General features: G+C 34.2%; 1 protein-coding gene across 1 annotated transcript; it reads right to left on the reverse strand.

Moving 5' to 3' along the window:
• Positions 1-1,921: 1,921 nt before the first annotated feature.
• LOC133327327 (rap guanine nucleotide exchange factor 4-like) lies at positions 1,922-20,011 on the reverse strand. Its single transcript, XM_061535890.1, has 3 exons — positions 19,927-20,011; positions 4,309-4,451; positions 1,922-2,044 (listed from the first exon to the last, which is right to left on the reverse strand). The coding sequence occupies exons 1-3, from the start codon at positions 19,959-19,961 to the stop codon at positions 1,938-1,940; spliced, it is 285 nt and encodes a 94-aa protein (XP_061391874.1). The 5' UTR covers positions 19,962-20,011; the 3' UTR covers positions 1,922-1,937.
• Between the last annotated feature and the right edge of the window lie 340 nt (positions 20,012-20,351).

Genomic DNA, 20,351 nt, shown 5'->3' on the forward strand with positions numbered 1-20,351 from the left:
GGACAGGTATGGGTTTTTAAAAGAATATTTTTCGAAGGCCTTCTACAGGCGTGGATTGTTTAAAGAAGGCCCATTGAAGGCGGGGATTTTTTAAAGAATATTTTTCGAAGGCCTACAGAAGGCGTGGACTTTTTAAAGAAGGTTATAGAAGGCCTATAGAAGGCGGGGATTTTTTAAAGAAGGCCTAAAGAAGGGGTGGATTTTTTAGGTTTTTTAAAGAGTTTTTAAAGAAGGCCTATAGAAGGCGTGGATTTCTTAAAGAATACTTTTCAAAGGCCTATAGAAGGCGTCGATTTCTTAAAGAATACTTTTCGAAGGCCTATAGAAGGCGTGGATTTCTTAAAGAATACTTTTCGAAGGCCTATAGAAGGCGTGGATTTCTTAAAGAATACTTTTCGAAGGCCTATAGAAGGTGTGGATTTCTTAAAGAATACTTTTCGAAGGCCTATAGAAGGCGTGGAATTTTTAAAGAATATTTTTCGAAGGCCTATAGAAAGCGTGAATTTTTTAGAATACTTTTCGAAGGCCTCTAGAAGTCGTGGATTTTTTAAAGAATACTTTTCGAAGACCACTAGAAAGCGTGGATTTTTTAAAGAATACTTTTCGAAGACCTCTAGAAAGCGTGAATTTTTTAAAGAATACTTTTCAAGGACCTCTAGAAAGCGTGAATTTTTTTAATAATACTTTTTTTTAAGAAGGCCTAAAAAATGCGTGGATTTTTTAAAGAAGCCCTATAAAAGGTGTGGATTTTTTAAAGAAGGCCTATAAAAGGCGTGGATTTTTTAAAGAAGCCCTATAAAAGGCGTGGATTTTTTAAAGAAGGCCTATAAAAGGCGTGGATTTTTTAAAGAAGGCCTATAAAAGGCGTGGATTTTTTAAAGAACGCCTATAAAAGGCGTGGATTTTTTAAAGAAGGCCTATAGAAGGCGGGGATTTTTTAAGAATATTTTTCGAAGGCCTATAAAAGACGTGGATTTTTTAAAGAAGGTCTATAGAAGGCGGGGATTTTTTTAAGAATATTTTTCGAAGGCCTATAAAACGCGTGGATTTTTTAAAGAAGGCCTATAAAACGCGTGGATTTTTTAAAGAAGGCCTATCTTGGAGATTACCTAACTACCCAAATATTCCACTAATATATATATATTTCACTTTTATATCACAAATTCCAAAACAACCCACACTTTGTGGTCACAACACGCATACCCATATCTATTTAACTTCACAAAGTTTAAATATTAAAAAACAGAAGAAATATTCTTTAAAAATTATTTCCGGCGCCAGCAATACTGTGTCACGACAATTTTAAATGAATCTGGCGCCAAATAAATCTGTACGTTCACGTACACTCACTCTCTATCTCCAATAACGTCCAAGTTTTGTGGAACAGGATGTTTTGTCCTTCGTTCGTTTTTTTGTTTTCTTTACTCCTATTTTTATACATTTTTGTTAAGTGCGCAAAAATCTGTGGGAAAAATTAAAAGAGTATCTATTTCCATCCAATATTATTATCCGAAGAACAACAACAACTGTAGCAGCAGCAACCCAACTTTGGCAACGTTAACTCACTTTTCTAAGAAAACGAAACGAACGAAATTTCGAAATGAAAATGCCAAAGTTTTTCATTTTCATGGTAGCGAATTTCGCGTTCAGTGAAAATTCTTTAAACTTTTTATGTTTATCGCAAAAACCAAAAGCAAGAAGAAGAAGAAGCAGACAAGAGAAGCAACCATAGAACACCACACATTTACCGACCGAAGTTCTCTGAGACTTTGGCATATTAAAAATTTATTATTTCCTTTAAAAATGCTGTTGTTTGTTTTTATTCATTTATTTATGTTTTGTTGTTGTTTTGTTATTTTCCCATCCCAACCAATTTGAAGGTAAAAATCTAACCAGCCAACAACAACAACAGCAAAAAACCCAAACTATTTAGAATTTTAAGTACTTACCTTTCCTTCGTTGGCATCACTGGCATGATAGCGCACTTCGAGTGACCCACCTAAGACAGCGTACCAAAAACGACCTTGTTCACCGGCACGAAAAACTATAAAGAGAACAGAAAATAGATGTGTAACATGAATGAAAAGGGGGAAATGGAAAGCAAAATAAATGGTTAAAGGAATAGAAAGTACCGAAACAAAAACTATTTGTTACAAGCAAAATAATTATCTACAGAACTTCATTATTAACATTTTAGAGTAGTAAGCAAAAAAGTGTAGCATAGTTTTAGGCGCCTTATATTAATTTCTTCTTGCAACCACACCTCACAAAATGAAAAGACAATGGAACTTTTTAAACTGCAACCCTATAAAAAACCTGAGTTTACTATATAATACCCTACACCACTTCGGATGTAAGCAAGAGGTGATCTTAGCAAGATATGCATTTATAACACACAATACATTATACTGTGGCATAAATCGAGGTCGTGATCTGGGTGTGGGAATAGATTTTTAGAAATAGAAGCCCTGAAAAAATATACTTTAACAAGTGAAAAAGCGTTAAGCTCGGCCGGGCCGAACTTTGGATACTCTCCATCATAGATATACTGAGAGGTACTTGAAATGGAAATATAGGGAAAATAACAAAAAGTGGACCTATACCGACATTTCTACAAACCTATTATGTAAACCATAATATAAATTTCAAAATGGATAATTATACCCTCAGCCTTATGGCTAATGGGGGTGTATACACTTTGACACGGTGAAAATGTGCCTCATCGAAATATATTTGTTTTAGACCCCATGTTTCTTTGGACAAAATCCGTTTCAGAAAATTTAGATTTCTATTCTTCCAACTACTATTTCTTCCAAATTTCGTTCAATTTCGAAGATGGGGAATATCGGTCCACTCCTTCTGGTACCTCCCACACAGGGGCTAGATTTAAATGCGGTTATAGTTCATTATCGTACCTTACGTTCTAGTTTTTTATCTGGATATCCTCCGCAGGTGAAAAGATTACAATAGAGTCTTAGAACCAAGCCCAAAACACAGACCAAATCAAATAACGATCTTAATATAAAAAATGGGGTTATATGGGGACTACCCCAAAAAGGGGGGCGAATATTAATAATTTTTGGTGGAGAGATTTGTTACCATATACGACTACAAAATACCAAATTGCAGCGAATTCGGTTGAAAAGTGCGCTCAAGACCCCCAAAATACCGAAAATTGGGGGTACCCTTATAATGGGGCTACCCGAAAAAATAGACCTATGTTCATAATTTTTTGTGGAGAGATTTTGAACCTATTAAAAACTCAAAATACTAAATTACAGCCAATTCGTTGGAAAAATACGACTAAGACCCCCAAAATACTGAAAATTAGGTGGTGCCGTTATAAGGGGGCTACCAGAAAAAGTGGGCCTATATTTATACTTTTTTGTGGAGACATTTAGTAACCAATAGCAACCCAATATTGAGTGAATTAGGTTGAAAAACGCGCTCAAGAACCCCTTATATGGGAGCTATGCCTAAACGTGGACCGATATATCCTATCTTCGAACTTGACCTGCCTGCAGACAAAAGACAACCCTATGCACCCTATCTCAATTCCTTCAGAAAATAGCGTTATTACAACAGACGGACGGACATGGCTAGATCGTCTTAAAATTTTACCCTGATCAAGAATATATTTACTTTATAGGGTCGGAAATGAATATTTCGATGAGTTACAAACGGAATGACAAAATTAATATACCCTCCATACTATGGAGGAGGGTATAAAAATCCACGCCTGTTCTAATCCCTGAAAAAGTATTCTTTAAAAATCCACGCCTGTTCTAAGCCTTGAAGAAGTATTCTTTAAAAATCCACGCCTGTTCTAGGCCTTGAAAAAATATTCTTTAATAAATCCACGCCTGTTCTAAGCCTTGAAAAAGTATTCTTTAAAAATCCACGCCTGTTCTAAGCCTTGAAAAAGTATTCTTTAAAAATCCACGCCTGTTCTAAGCCTTGAAAAAGTATTCTTTAAAAATCCACGCCTGTTCTAAGCCTTGAAAAAATATTGCCACTCTGCTTAAGTAACATTCTTTAAAATTCAACATATTTATTATCCGCAAAAACATTATCCTTGCATGGAAGATTGAACCAATGCACCATTAGCTTCATCAAGCGCAACCTCAATGTAATTGAAGTTTGACCTTATTCTGTCCAAGTAAATTTTATTCTTCAGCAGTAGATTAAGAAAAAAAAAAAACGGATACCAAAAAGAACTAAAAAATAAATCTTTGCCACAAAAAAGAACAAATTTATCATTTATCATTACTACAACGACTACTTTCTGCTACTGTTACGACTTCTTACGTGTTACTCCTTTTTCTAGATCTTCGTAGAAACCGCACATAGCCAATTGCTGCAATGCAGAACCGGGCAAACGACACAATGGCTCCACACGCCGCAGACGACAGGATATCAATTCAACATCGCGCAGATTACGGTCACAAGGTCTGAAAGGAGAATAAGAAGAACACAAATGAAAATGGACAAACGAGAATTGACATTATGACAACGACAAAGAAGACAATAAAAAACGAAAATCGCTTACAATATACGGGTAAATAATAATAATAATTTTAGTGGTGTAGTGGGTGAAAGGATAATGGCGGAGGACAATTTGAAATTTGAACGAGATAAGTGAACTAAATTGTATCCCCAACAATTACAAGTTAGTGATAAAATGGTGAACGAATAATAATGGGGATAGGTGGGGGGGTGTGGTGAGGTAACCCGTGCAGCAAGGACAAATTGGGAAAAAGTGTAGCTTCTTAAGTCAACTAAGAAAGTGAAAGAATAAAAATTGGAAGTTAAGTTCACTTTTTATCTGTTAAATTTTAGGATTGTATCCCCTGATGATAGCGATACAATTAGATGGTAATATAATAAATAAAAACCAGTAAGGAAAGTAGTAAAGTCGGACTGGGCCGACTACATGACACCCTTCAGCACTTTGGGTACAGACAAGAGATGTTAATATCTACAATATCCTGTAGATTGAACAGACATAGAATCTTTGGAGGACCATTGAGATGGAATCAAAGGAAATTAAATGTGTGATCTTAATCTATATCTGAACCGACTAACATTAATCCCTACACATGTCATTCTGCAACCTATGTACTGTTCGAAATTTAATCTCAATCAGACACCCATTGATTATTTGGTGTACAATTAACATGAATAAGTCAAAAATATATATGGAAGCTATGCTATATCTATATCTGAACCGATTTCAAGTGAACTTGCTAGTGATTAATTTATATTAATTTGAATACGTTTTGTCAATCAGCTTAGCTACGGGTCTTAAGTGCGCCATTTACCTAAAATCGGGCGAAACTATATATGGGAGCTATATCTAAATCTGAACCGATTTTCACGAAACTTATTCGTGCATTTCTAATGATTTTCAGGAACTTTGGTGCACCATCTACTTAAAATCGGGCCAAACTATATATGGGAGCTATATCTAAACCTGAACCGATTTTCACGAATCTTAACACACATCATTCTAGACCTAATTCATTTCACCGTGCCGAATTTCGTGCAAATCAAAAGATATATAGGGACTTTGGTGCACCATTTACAATACAGCGGACGAAAATATATATGGGAGCTATATCAATATCTGAACCGATTTTCAGGAAACTTAACACACATCAGTCTAGACCTAATTCATTACGCCGTGCCAAATTTCATGAAAATCGAAAGCTCTTTAGGAACTTTGGTGTACCATTTACATTAAATCGGACGAAAATATATATGGGAGCTATATCTAAATCTGAACCGATTTTCACGAAACTTAACACAAATCATTCTACACCTAATTCATCACGCTATGCCAAATTTCGTGCAAATCGAAAGATATATAGGGACTTTGGTTCACCATTTACATTAAATCGGACGAAAATATATATGGGAGCTATATCTAAATCTGAACCGATTTTCAGGAAACTTGACACACATCGTTCTAGGCTTAATTCAGTACGCTGTGCTAAATTTCGTGCAAATCGAGAGATATATAGGGACTTTGGTGCACCATTTACATTAAATCGGACGAATATATATATATATATATATATATATTGGAGCTATATCTAAATCTGAACCGATTTTTCCCAACAGAGTTCGCCCTTGGGCGAAATAAGTGACTTGTGCCAAATTTCATCCAAATCGGATCATAAATGCTATCTGTACATTGTTCACAAAAATACATAGACGGACAGACAGACGGACATGCGTAAATCGACTCAGAAAGTGATTCCATGCATATTCTCAAAAGGAACCATGTGTCGATATATTCTATTCTTTAAAAAAACCACGCCTGATGGTAGACCTTAAAAAATATTCTTTAAAAAATCCACGCCTGATGGTAGACCTTAAAAAATATTCTTTAAAAAATCCACGCCTGATGGTAGACCTTAAAAAATATTTTTTAAAAAATCCACGCCTGATGGTAGACCTTAAAAAATATTCTTTAAAAAATCCACGCCTGATGGTAGACCTTAAAAAATATTCTTTAAAAAATCCACGCCTGATGGTAGACCTTAAAAAATATTCTTTAAAAAATCCACGCCTGATGGTAGACCTTAAAAAAATATTCTTTAAAAAATCCACACTGATGGTAGTTCTGATGGTAGACCTTAAAAAATATTCTTTAAAAAATCCACGCCTGATGGTAGACCTTAAAAAATATTCTTTAAAAAATCCACGCCTGATGGTAGACCTTAAAAAATATTCTTTAAAAAATCCATGCCTGATGGTAGACCTTAAAAAAATATTCTTTAAAAAATCCACGCCTAATGGTAGACCTTAAAAAAATATTCTTTAAAAAATCCACGCCTGGTGGTAGACCTTAAAAAATAATATTTAAAAAAATCCAAGCCTGATGGTAGATCTTAAAAAATTACATTTAAAAAACCCTACGCCACTTATAGACCTTGAATAACTACTCTTTAAAACTTCAAGCCATTTTTTGCTTCTATGCTTTCTCTTTAAAAATCCCAATTTACATCAGACCTTCAATATCTATTTCCATTTAAAGCGATGCTTTAAATAAAAAACCTGGCATTCACCTTTGTTCATTTCAAGTAGCTTTTGTGTGTTTCTCTGTATGTATGTGTGTGTTTGTGCGTTTATTTTAAAATGAAAAGTAATTTCCTTTTAGTATTATATATTCTATTGACTTCTTTTTTCATTCCTATTCGACGAATTGTTTATTTCTAGTTTTTGGTTGGGGTGTGTGGCGCCCAACCAAACACCGAACCACTGCCTCCCATCATGTTGGTAAATTTTGTTAGAATTCTTATTGGAAATAACCAAAAAAATGGATTTTGTTGTTCTTGTTGTTCTTTTCATCATTACATTTGTTTGAGTTTCAGCTTGTAATGTAAATATGCTGTTGAAACAGAATTTTAGGCCTCGAGCGTAGTTTAGTAGGAATCTGAAAACTGTAAGTGATTTTGGAACATTTTTCTATAAATGGCTATTTCGAACTTGAAAACTAGTTCCCACCATTCCTTTGGGCAATTTTAAATTTCTCCAAGGAATTGTTCTTCACCTACGCCATTGTCTGCCTTGCAGTTGAATTTTCATAAATATGTATGAATGAATTCAACTTTGGTAAACGTCTTTTACTTGGAAATTGTAATTTATTATTTTGTAATAATGAAAAATTTATTTAAATAAAAATAATATTAATACGAATATTTAATATTTTAGTCTAGTTTACAGATTTTTGGGTAATATTTTAATTCGTTAGGATGCTAAGGTGTTTAGCAATAGGCAAAGGTGAGGATGACGTTTAGATGTGTGTAGAATTTAATATATTTAATGTAGAGGAGAAACCTACTCCAAATTTTGTGCCACAGAATTTGTTGGTTCCTCCTAAAAAAATTGACCTGCTGCTTGAATCTGAAAATACAATTTCTGACTTAAAAGACTACTGAATAACCAGCGGATTTTTTGGAACACAAATCATATTTCACAATACAAGTGTGCACACGCATTCATCATCCATTCATGATTGTGCATTTGTAGCCTTTTTCTACCATTCAAGGACACTGCCATTTATTTACCTCATGCTGCTTTTTAAACCAAACATTAATTTCACACAAAACATTGTGGAACGACAACGCAATAGTTTTAAAATACGACACGGACTATTTACCCATCCCCCTCAACCATCCATCCTTGCTAGAGTAGTGAAATTTATTGTCCTTGGTTTTAGCCAAATATTTTATATGTATTTAAATTTCTTTGCGAACAAAAAAGGAAACCAACAAAATGTGAATGTGGCACCGCTGAAAGGATAAAATGACAATGGTAAACAACCGTAAAAGAAAGTAAACTTTTTTGTTTGTTTACCATAAGTTACACATTGTCGTAAATAGTGATTTTCTTTAGGGAAGAGAAAAAATCCACACCTTAAAAAGCGTTCTTTAAAAATCCACGCCTGATGGTAGACCTTAAAAAGCGTTCTTTAAAAATCCACGCCTGATGGTAGACCTTAAAAAGCGTTCTTTAAAAATCCACGCCTGATGGTAGACCTTAAAAAGCGTTCTTTAAAAATCCACGCCTGATGGTAGACCTTAAAAAGCGATCTTTAAAAATCCACGCCTGATGGTAGACCTTGAAAACCATTTTTTAAAAATCCACGTCTGATGGTAGACCTTAAAAAGCGTTCTTTAAAAATCCACGCCTGATGGTAGACCTTAAAAAGCGTTCTTTAAAAATCCACGCCTGATGGTAGACCTTAAAAACCATTTTTTAAAAATCCACGTCTGATGGTAGACCTTAAAAAACATACTTTAAAAATCCACGCCTGATGGTAGACCTTAAAAAACATTCGTTAAAAATCCACGCCTGATGGTAGACCTAAAAAAACATTCTTTAAAAATCCACGCCTGATGGTAGACCTCAAAAAACATTCTTTAAAAATCCACGCCTGATGGTAGACCTCAAAAAACATTCTTTAAAAATCCACGCCTGATGGTAGACCTCAAAAAACATTCTTTAAAAATCCACCTCAAAAAACATTCTTTTAAAATCCACGCCTGATGGTAGACCTTAAAAAACATTCTTTAAAAATCCACGCCTGATGGTAGGCCTTAAAAAACATTCATTAAAAATCCTCGCCTGATGGTAGACCTCAAAAAACATTCTTTAAAAATCCACGCCTGATGGTAGACCTCAAAAAACATTCTTTAAAAATCCACCTCAAAAAACATTCTTTTAAAATCCACGCCTGATGGTAGACCTTAAAAAACATTCTTTAAAAATCCACGCCTGATGGTAGGCCTTAAAAAACATTCATTAAAAATCCTCGCCTGATGGTAGACCTCAAAAAACATTCTTTAAAAATCCACGCCTGATGGTAGACCTCAAAAAACATTCTTTAAAAATCCACGCCTGATGGTAGACCTCAAAAAACATTCTTTAAAAATCCACGCCTGATGGTAGACCTCAAAAAACATTCTTTAAAAATCCACGCCTGATGGTAGACCTCAAAAAACATTCTTTAAAAATCCACCTCAAAAAACATTCTTTTAAAATCCACGCCTGATGGTAGACCTCAAAAAACATTCTTTAAAAATCCACGCCTGATGGTAGACCTCAAAAAACATTCTTTAAAAATCCACCTCAAAAAACATTCTTTTAAAATCCACGCCTGATGGTAGACCTCAAAAAACATTCTTTAAAAATCCACGCCTGATGGTAGGCCTTAAAAAACATTCATTAAAAATCCTCGCCTGATGGTAGACCTCAAAAAACATTCTTTAAAAATCCACGCCTGATGGTAGACCTCAAAAAACATTCTTTAAAAATCCACGCCTGATGGTAGACCTCAAAAAACATTCTTTAAAAATCCACCTCAAAAAACATTCTTTTAAAATCCACGCCTGATGGTAGACCTCAAAAAACATTCTTTAAAAATCCACGCCTGATGGTAGACCTCAAAAAACATTCTTTAAAAATCCACGCCTGATGGTAGACCTCAAAAAACATTCTTTAAAAATCCACGCCTGATGGTAGGCCTTAAAAAACATTCTACAAAAATACACGCTTGATGGTAAACCTTTAAAAAAATTCTTTAAAAATCAAAAAAATGATGGAAGACCTTAACATTCTTTAAAAATCCACGCCTGATGGTAGACCTCAAACAACATTCTTTAAAAATCCACGCCTGATGGTAGACCTCAAAAAACATTCTTTAAAAATCCACGCCTGATGGTAGACCTTAAAAATATTCTTCAAAAAATCCACGCCTCTTCTATGGTGGCTTGAAAAAAATTCTTCAAAAAATCCACGCCTCTTCTATGGTGGCTTGAAAAAAATTCTTCAAAAAATCCACGCCTCTTCTATGGTGGCTTGAAAAAAATTCTTCAAAAAATCCACGCCTCTTCTATGGTGGCTTGAAAAAAATTCTTCAAAAAATCCACGCCTCTTCTATGGTGGCTTGAAAAAAATTCTTCAAAAATTCCACGCCTCTTCTATGGTGGCTTGAAAAAAAATTCTTCAAAAAATCCAAGCCTCTTCTATGGTGGCTTGAAAAAATTCTTCAAAAAATCCACGCCTCTTCTATGGTGGCTTGAAAAAATATTCTTTAAAAATTCCACACCTCTTCTAAGGTGGCTTGAAAAAATATTCTTTAAAAAATCCACGCCTCTTCTATGGTGGCTTGAAAAAAAATTCTTTAAAAAATCCACGCCTCTTCTATGGTGGCTTGAAAAAAATTCTTTAAAAGATCCACGCCCCTTCTATGGTGGCTTGAAAAGATATTCTTTAAAAAATTCACACCTCTTCTAAGGTGTCTTGAAAAAATATTCTTCAAAAATCCACGCCTCTTCTAAGGTGGCGTGAAAAAATATTCTTTAAAAAATCCACGTCTCTTCTAAGGTGGCTTGAAAAATATTCTTTAAAAAATCCACGCCTCTTCTAAGGTGGCTTGAAAAAATATTCTTTAAACAAAAACCACGCCTCTTCTATGGCGGCTTGAAAAAATATTCTTTAAAAAATCCAAGCCTCTTCTAAGGTGGCTTGAAAAAATATTTTTTTAAAAAATCCACGCCTTATGTAGGCCTTGGGAAAAAATAAGAAAATTTATTGTAGAAAATATATACAAATATTTTCCACGTCTCGTTTAGTCCTTGAAAATAATATCCCAGTACTTCTCTCGCCTTCGAATATAATGGGAATAAAAAATTTGTTATCATGTACGAGCAAAAAAATGTTTACCCACAACCTGATTGCCAATTTTATCTGCCAAAACATTAAGAATTAAAGGTTATTTTTTTGTTTGGTGATAGCCAAGAAAAAAAAAACATTCAGACACCAACGGAAGTTAACTGGAGCCACCTTCCAAACCAAAGAGCAGCAGCAAATCACTTGTAACGACAATTGAGTCAGCACTATTTTTTTGTTGTGGATGACGACGATGCTTCGTTGGAAAAAAAATTGGCTACAAAAGAATTCAATTTATATGCTGGTCGATTGCCAATAAGTCTGGTAATTTGACCTTGAAACGTATTGGAAACAAAAAACCATTGAAGGTTCAATTGCTTGGAGTAGTAGTGCGAGATTGGTTTGGTTTATAGATAATGTAAACTATGAGTCAGTCAATGGGTTGTTTTTACAGAAAAAGAGAGAAACTATTTTGCTGCCACAAATATAAAAAATATGTGGCAGAATGTGGAGAATATTGTGAGGAAGGGGAAAAAGTCTGTGGAGCTAAGATGAAGAAAAACTGTCCTCCAAGAAAAGTAGCAACTTTCTACTTTTCAAAAAATCCTTTAATATAATAATTGTTAGTATTCATGAAGTTTTCAGCAACAACTTTAAAGTTCAAGACATTCTTTAAATGAACTTACTGCCTGAAAGTATGCTGAACAAGCTACGCGGGAGTGCCATACGAGGAGGGAGTCATACGAGTATTTGGAGTCGTTGTCAATGTAAACTATTTTTTAATATCCTAAAAGCATTGCTCGGCAAAGTTTGTGAAAGTTATGCAGGGACACAGTAATGGAAGACGATATTTTCAAAAGAAATTTGACAACTTATTTTTAACTGGAAATAAAATTACAAACGAAGAGAAGTTAAAATGATGAAAAATTAAAGCATTTTTATCAGAGAAAAAAAATAAAATATACTAAAAATAAATATTTGAATATTTACTATGGAAAGTATATTTTAAAAGGACAGACTAAAAGAGGCGAGAATATTTTGAAGAAACATTTTTGAAGAGTTGTCTCATGCGTGGACTTTTTTAAAGAATACCTTCCAAGAACAAAAAGAGGCGTACACTTTCCCCTTTTTGGGGAACTAACGAAGTTGTAAAATCTTAGAAGAGGGTAGGATGTTTAAAAAAAATATTTTTTGAAGCCCTCCATCTGCCATGGATTTTTTAAAGAATTTTTTTCAAGCCACCTTAGAATAGTCGAGGCGTGGATTTTTTAAAGAATATTTTTTCAAGCCACCTTAGAAGAGGCGAGGCGTGGATTTTTTAAAGAATATTTTTTCAAGCCACCTTAGAAGAGGCGTGGATTTTTTAAAGAATATTTTTTCAAGCCACCTTAGAAGAGGCGAGGCGTGGATTTTTTAAAGAATATTTTTTTCAAGCCAACTTAGAAGAGGCGTGGATTTTTTAAGCCACCTTAGAAGAGGCGAGGGGTGGATTTTTTAAAGAATATTTTTTCAAGCCACCTTAGAAGAGGCGAGTCGTGGATTTTTTAAAGAATATTTTTTCAAGCCACCTTAGAAGAGGCGAGGCGTGGATTTTTTAAAGAATATTTTTTCAAGCCACCTTAGAAGAGGCGTGGATTTTTTAAAGAATATTTTTTCAAGCCACCTTAGAAGAGGCGTGGATTTTTTAAAGAATATTTTTTCAAGCCACCTTAGAAGAGGCGTGGATTTTTTAAAGAATATTTTTTCAAGCCACCATAGAAGAGGCGTGGATTTTTTAAAGAATATTTTTTCAAGCCACCTTAGAAGAGGCGTGGATTTTTTAAAGAATATTTTTTCAAGCCACCTTAGAAGAGGCGTGGATTTTTTAAAGAATATTTTTTCAAGCCACCTTAGAAGAGGCGTGGATTTTTTAAAGAATATTTTTTCAAGCCACCTTAGAAGAGGCGTGGATTTTTTAAAGAATATTTTTTCAAGCCACCTTAGAAGAGGCGTGGATTTTTTAAAGAATATTTTTTAAAGCCACCTTAGAAGAGGCGTGGATTTTTTAAAGAATATTTTTTCAAGCCACCTTAGAAGAGGCGTGGATTTTTTAAAGAATATTTTTTCAAGCCACCTTAGAAGAGGCGTGGATTTTTTAAAGAATATTTTTTCAAGCCACCTTAGAAGAGGCGTGGATTTTTTAAAGAATATTTTTTCAAGCCACCTTAGAAGAGGCGTGGATTTTTTAAAGAATATTTTTTCAAGCCACCTTAGAAGAGGCGTGGATTTTTTAAAGAATATTTTTTCAAGCCACCTTAGAAGAGGCGTGGATTTTTTAAAGAATATTTTTTCAAGCCACCTTAGAAGAGGCGTGGATTTTTTAAAGAATATTTTTTCAAGCCACCTTAGAAGAGGCGTGGATTTTTTAAAGAATATTTTTTCAAGCCACCTTAGAAGAGGCGTGGATTTTTTAAAGAATATTTTTTCAAGCCACCTTAGAAGAGGCGTGGATTTTTTAAAGAATATTTTTTCAAGCCACCTTAGAAGAGGCGTGGATTTTTTAAAGAATATTTTTTCAAGCCACCTTAGAAGAGGCGTGGATTTTTTAAAGAATATTTTTTCAAGCCACCTTAGAAGAGGCGTGGATTTTTTAAAGAATATTTTTTCAAGCCACCTTAGAAGAGGCGTGGATTTTTTAAAGAATATTTTTTCAAGCCACCTTAGAAGAGGCGTGGATTTTTTAAAGAATATTTTTTCAAGCCACCTTAGAAGAGGCGTGGATTTTTTAAAGAATATTTTTTCAAGCCACCTTAGAAGAGGCGTGGATTTTTTAAAGAATATTTTTTCAAGCCACCTTAGAAGAGGCGTGGATTTTTTAAAGAATATTTTTTCAAGCCACCTTAGAAGAGGCGTGGATTTTTTAAAGAATATTTTTTCAAGCCACCTTAGAAGAGGCGTGGATTTTTTAAAGAATATTTTTTCAAGCCACCTTAGAAGAGGCGTGGATTTTTTAAAGAATATTTTTTCAAGCCACCTTAGAAGAGGCGTGGATTTTTTAAAGAATATTTTTTCAAGCCACCTTAGAAGAGGCGTGGATTTTTTAAAGAATATTTTTTCAAGCCACCTTAGAAGAGGCGTGGATTTTTTAAAAAATATTTATTCAAGGCCTATATAAGAGGTGTATGTTTTAAAAAATATGTTTTTATCATTCCGGGACCATCATCATTTTATTTATTTTTTTTATTTTTTGGCAAACTAATTAAACCTGGCTGACAAATACAAATGTTTTTGGTTTTGTTGCTGTTTTTGTTCGGTTGGTTTTGTGGCCTATTCCGTAGATACGAAACGAACAACAGATGAAAATCATTACAAATTGAAATATAAATGAATAGAAGATAGGATGCAGGATGTAGAACATTCTATCTAATGTTGTCCTGCTTCCGAGTAAATGAGCTTAATTAACCCAAGTTCGCCTTAACAAAAGTTTAACAATATCTTGAGAATTTTTTTCGCAAGTGAAGAGACATTCGAAATAGGCCTTTGTCCCTTTTATGAATTGATATCCTTTTTTGTTTGGCAATATGTTGGTGAGATAATGATTTAACACAATGACTCCGATATATATATATAGACAACATATGTGCGTATCTCCAGCTGTGAGGTAGTGTTAATCTGCCTTCTTTTGCTTCAGTACTTTTTTTTTTGCTGGTCCTTTTTTTTTTTTTTTTGGTGTGGACCAAACAATGAATTATTTCCTCTACGGTTATCCTACCTAGCAGTGGTCGTTCACAACAAAAAATATTTAATAGAATACAAAATATGGTCGAAAAGGGACAACGGGATAGAGCCAAAGGCAAAAGAAAAACAAATCTCTAACCTTATGTACAGAATGGCCTGTCACCGCTATTAATCATTGGTCCAGCTGTAAGCGTATTGCTGGGTAGAAAGTTAACACAAAAACTCATTGTGTTTGTCGAAGTTCAAGGATATTGGACATCATTAGCTTTTTTCATAGTTGTTGTCAATTTCGATTTTTTTTATAGAGGAGAATCAATATAGCTAATTTAAAGTAAATATCGTGGGAACTTAAAGTGTCATGTACATCAGGTGTATATTTTTCACGAAAGAGTGAATAGGACATTAAACAAATTTAAAGAATATTTTAAAATAGAATATCGGAGTCGTGAATATTTTTAAGAATATGCTTCAAGGGACTATCGGAGGCATACAATTTTTAAACAATTTTTTTTAAAGCCTATATAAGGCGTAGATTTTTTAACTAATATATTTCCAAGGTCCAAAAGAGGCCTGAACTTTTTAAGAATATTTTTTTCAAGGCCTACAAGAGATGTGCGTAGTTTTTAAAGAGCATTTTTCCAAAGCCCTAAAGAAACGTGGATCTAAAGAATATTTTTCGAAGTCCTTCGAAAAAGTCCTCTTTTAGAAAATCATTTTAGAAATGTTTATAAATATTTGTGAAAGGCCTAATCGTTATGTTGCGTATACTTTATGTAAATGTTATCAAACCTATTGTGTATACGCAATGGCGTGCTGGAAATATATGCTTAGAAGACCTATATAAGGCGTGGATTTTTTAAAGAATATTTTTTTTAAGACCTATATAAGGCGTGGATTTTTTAAAGAATATTTTTTTAAGGCCTATATAAGGCGTGGATTTTTTAAAGAATATTTTTTTGAAGACCTATATAAGGCGTGGATTTTTTAAAGAATATTTTTTTTGAAGACCTATATAAGGCGTGGATTTTTTAAAGAATATTTTTTTGAAGACCTATATAAGGCGTGGATTTTTTAAAGAATATTTTTTTGAAGACCTATATAAGGCGTGGATTTTTTAAAGAATATTTTTTTGAAGACCTATATAAGGCGTGGATTTTTTAAAGAATATTTTTTTGAAGATCTAAGGACCTATATAAGGCGTGGATTTTTTAAAGAATATTTTTTTGAAGACCTAAGGACCTATATAAGGCGTGGATTTTTTAAAGAATATTTTCTATGGACCTACATAAGGCGTGAATGTTTTAAGAATATTTTCTATGGACCTACATAAGGTGTGAATGTTTTAAAGAATATTTTAAGCCCTATAAAGGGCGTGGATTTTTTTAAATAATATTTTTAAGGGCCTGTGCATTTTTAAGGACCATGATAAGTAATGGATTATTTCTAAGGACCTATAAAAGGCGTGATTTTTTTTACGATTATTTTTTAAGGACCTATAGGAGGCGTTGATTTTTTAAAGATTATTTTTGAATGACCTTGATAAGGAGTGGGGTCAGTCAGTCTCATATGCGCCCATGGTCCGACCGAAGAAAAAGATGAACAGTCCAAAGACATATTCTACGAGCGCCTAGAAACACCATATGATCGCTGCCCTCGACATAATGGGTCGAACACGGAGAGGGGTAACAGCCACCATTGAAAAAATTGAGAAGGAGTCTGCCAAAGTGGGTTTGGCAGTAAACGGCGAGAAGACCAAGCTGATGAGAACTGCAGCTTCGATGTAGCCAGAGATTTAATATACCTTGGTACGGCCATAAACAAAACGAATGACATCATTTTTGAAATTCGGAGAAGGATGATGGTGAATATCGCGTTGATGGTGAATATCGCCGTCGAATGAACCATGAGTTGCACTAGCTAATCTCGGACATGGACATTGTTAGACGTATTGAGCTGCAGCGACTACGTTGGCTAGGTCATGTTGTGAGAATGGATGAAGATGCCCCAGTCCAGAAGGCATATAAAAGCGAACCAGCTGATGGTTCACGCAGAAGGGGAAGGCCACGAATAAGATGGAAAGACCAAGTGGAAGACAACATTGCCGTATATGGTCTTTCAAATTGGAAAAACTGCACAAAAGACCGACGCGCCTGGAAATATTTTTTTATGCTCGGCTTATGGAACGAAAGTTCTGTCACAAGCCAGCTAAGTAAGTAAGTTTTTAAAGAATATATTTTTCAATGTCGCTAAGAGGCGTGGATTTTCTAAAGAATACTTTTTCAAGGCCATGAGGCATGGGTGCTTTAAAGAATATTTTTTCAAGGCCTCAATGATGTGTGGATGCTTTAAATAATATCTTTCCCAGGCCTAGAACAGGCGTGGCTGCTTTAAAGGATATTTTTCACAGGCCTCGAACAGGTGTGGATGCTTTAAAGGATATTTTTCCAAGGCCTCGAACAGGCGTGAGTGCTTTAAAGAATATTTTTCAATCCTCGAACAGGCGTGGATGCTTTAAAGAGTAGTTTTTCAAAGTCTCTATGAGGCGTGGATATTCCAAAGAGTATTTGTTCAAAGTTTCTAAGAGGCGTGGATTTTTTAAGGAATATTTTTTTCAAAGTCTCTAAGAGCCGTGGATTTTTATACCCTACACAACTATGTTGTCAGGGTATTATAGCTTTGTGTAGTCCAAAATGTTTGTAACGCCGCGAAATATTGGTCCTAGTCCCACCTTTAAATATACCGATATTCGTATCTCGACTAGCTGAGTCGATCTAAACATGTGTGTCCGTCTATCCATTATAATTTGTAAACACGATACAGGCCACAGTTATAGACCAATCTTCACGAAATTTTGCATATAATATAGGTTCTGGCCAATAAAGACCCCTATTTTTTGGAAAAGATCGGTTAATATTTAGGGGATGAAATGGACCAAAAACTTTATTTTTGTCGATTTTTCTGGTCGCTCCAGAGGTCCAATTATGGTCCAAACACCGCAAAATTTTGCATGGAGAAGGGGATCGGGCCGAAGAATAAGCATGCCTGTTTTGATAAAGATCGGTCAATATTTAGCGGGTCAAATGGACCATGACTTTTGTATGGTCATCGACATCACTATAATTTTCGGTGATGATCAGATAAAAATTTTGGGATAAAGTGGACCGAAAAATTAATTGTTTATGTTTTTTCGAGTCGATCTAAGTGTCGCAATTATAATCCGAACATCACAACACAATCCACGGTGAAGGGAATCTGGACAAGTAATTAGGAATATTTGGACAATATTGGGAATATTCGGAAAATATGTCAGTGTAAAAAAGAGGTGCTGTTGATCTCTAATCGGTCAAGAGGGAGCAACGATCACGAAATATTGCCCAGGCTCAGAATAAACATCGGCAGAAAGTTAGAATTCCGTGGTAGTTGTGTAGGGTATCGTATGGTCGGCCCCGTCCGACTATACTACTCCGCTCACTGGTTTAGGGAATATTTTTTCAATGCCTTTATGAGGCATGAATTTGTTTACGAATATTTTTTCAAGGCCTTCAAAGTCCCTACGAGGCGTAGATTTTTTCCAGACTTAAATCAGTCGTGGATACTTTTAACGACCTATAGAAACACTGGATTTTTAAAAAAATATGTTTTAAGAACCTATAAAAGACCTTTATTGGGAGTGGATTTGTTAGAGATTATTTTTTAAGGACCTATATAAGGTGTAAATTCACTAGTTTTTCGGAAAAATTTCCTTAAAATATTACATCGATTTATACAGTCGCTTTACTGTAAGTCGCTTAACTGAAAAATATCGGATAAGTGAAATTGATTTCCTGCACCATTGTATTTTAGGTTAATCGCCCACAATTTACTCCGTATAAGTTAAACTTCGCATAACTGAAAATATCGGATAACTGAAATAGCCTTTGTAGTCAAATTATGCAATTTCCTTTTAAACCACTCCGCATTACTGAAAATCATGAGTGAAAGATAATGACAGAATATTTTACATCGACAGAATATTTTACATCGAGCCTACACTAACATATATTTTTCTGTAATTAATGATTTTTCCGACGTATAGAACGTGTGTGTCAACTATATATAAATACAATTTTGAGGAGGTCCTATACTTTCAACTACTCTATTTTATTATTTAAATCCTTCAACATGATAACCAAAATTTAAATAGGAACGAATTAAAAAAGAGAATCTATCATGAAAAAATTTGGTAAGGAAGTATGTTACTCATTCACAACCCCATAATAAAAAGCAAGTCAGCTATTAAAAGACTTAAATCGGCTAGTATGAAAATTTTTCAAAGACATGGACCGATGTTTTCCATTTTTAAAATCAATCAATCTATTATAAATATTACAAGCCGCGCATTTTAATAATACGCATAAAAAAGACAGTTCATAATAAAAATGCCTTAAGCAGTAAACATGTCAACCATTTCCAATTTATATTGTCTAATTTCATAAAAGTCCAAATGTACGAATATCATATAAATTATTGAAATTCCTAAAAATGATTTTTTTTGCTTATGATAAGTTCGTATAACTGAAATTATTTTCTGTTAACCGAACTTCGCTTAAGTGAAAACATCGGATAACTGAAACAAACATCCAGATTTTTTTTCCGTTTCAGTAATCTTAAAGGATCTTAAAGGACCTATCGAATGGTTTACATTGCGTATACGTTATGTTAATGTAATAATATTCATAGCGTATACGCATTAGCGTGCAGCTGAAATATAAAGCCTATCTGATTCTCCTCTCAGTAAAATATATTCATTATTTTATAGATTTACATAATGATACATTTTTGGAAAACCTACTTTATCACATTGTGTACAATGATGGGATCTTCGATGGAATATTTGGCAACCTATTGATAACAAAGTTATTTGTAAAATGTGCGCTCATAAAATAACCGGAGATCTTAACCAAAGATTACAGTTCACAATAATATCATCAGCGAAAAATAAAAACAAATTTGAATTTGAAAATAAAGTTATTTTTGTTAGACGCTTACCTTTTGTCCATAGCCGTTATCCATTCCATAGCCATGTTGACGTTTTCGTTTCGATCCTTGCACCAACACGAAAGAATTTTTCTGAAGTTTTTGGGTTTTGGTGTTTTGTTTTTGTTTCTGTTTTTTTTTTATTATTCTTGCTCCCCTTTCTATGGGCTCGAGAGCAAATCACAAAGCATTAACACGTAGCAAAGCGATAAACGATGAAACACGCTTTTCGTTTCGTATTTTTTTATCGAATCAGACACTTTTATTGATTTTTTGCTGCTGCTGATGTTTTGTTTGCTTTATTCACTGGCAAATGATGTAAAATTTAATGAGAATTGCCGAAAACAAAGACAAAGGAATTTGATTGAGGGAGGGTGCTAAGATTCTCTTTCCGAGCAGCAAGGATAACAAACGTTCGCTGCTTTGTTTTCTGTGTT

The sequence above is a fragment of the Musca vetustissima genome, unplaced genomic scaffold (genome assembly GCF_032173495.1).
Source record: "Musca vetustissima isolate MV318-11 ecotype Yass unplaced genomic scaffold, APGP_CSIRO_Mvet_v1 utg3966, whole genome shotgun sequence".
Taxonomy (NCBI): domain Eukaryota; kingdom Metazoa; phylum Arthropoda; class Insecta; order Diptera; family Muscidae; genus Musca; species Musca vetustissima.

Bases quoted from the DNA above. Each gene is read 5' to 3' on its own strand.
- LOC133327327 (XM_061535890.1), bottom strand. From the start codon at position 19,961: ATGGCTATGGAATGGATAACGGCTATGGACAAAAG. The intron at 4,452-19,926 runs GTAAGCGTCTAA...TTCTCCTTTCAG, and splicing joins ATAACGGCTATGGACAAAAG to ACCTTGTGACCGTAATCTGC. The intron at 2,045-4,308 runs GTAAGAAGTCGT...TTCTCTTTATAG, and splicing joins TCTAGAAAAAGGAGTAACAC to TTTTTCGTGCCGGTGAACAA.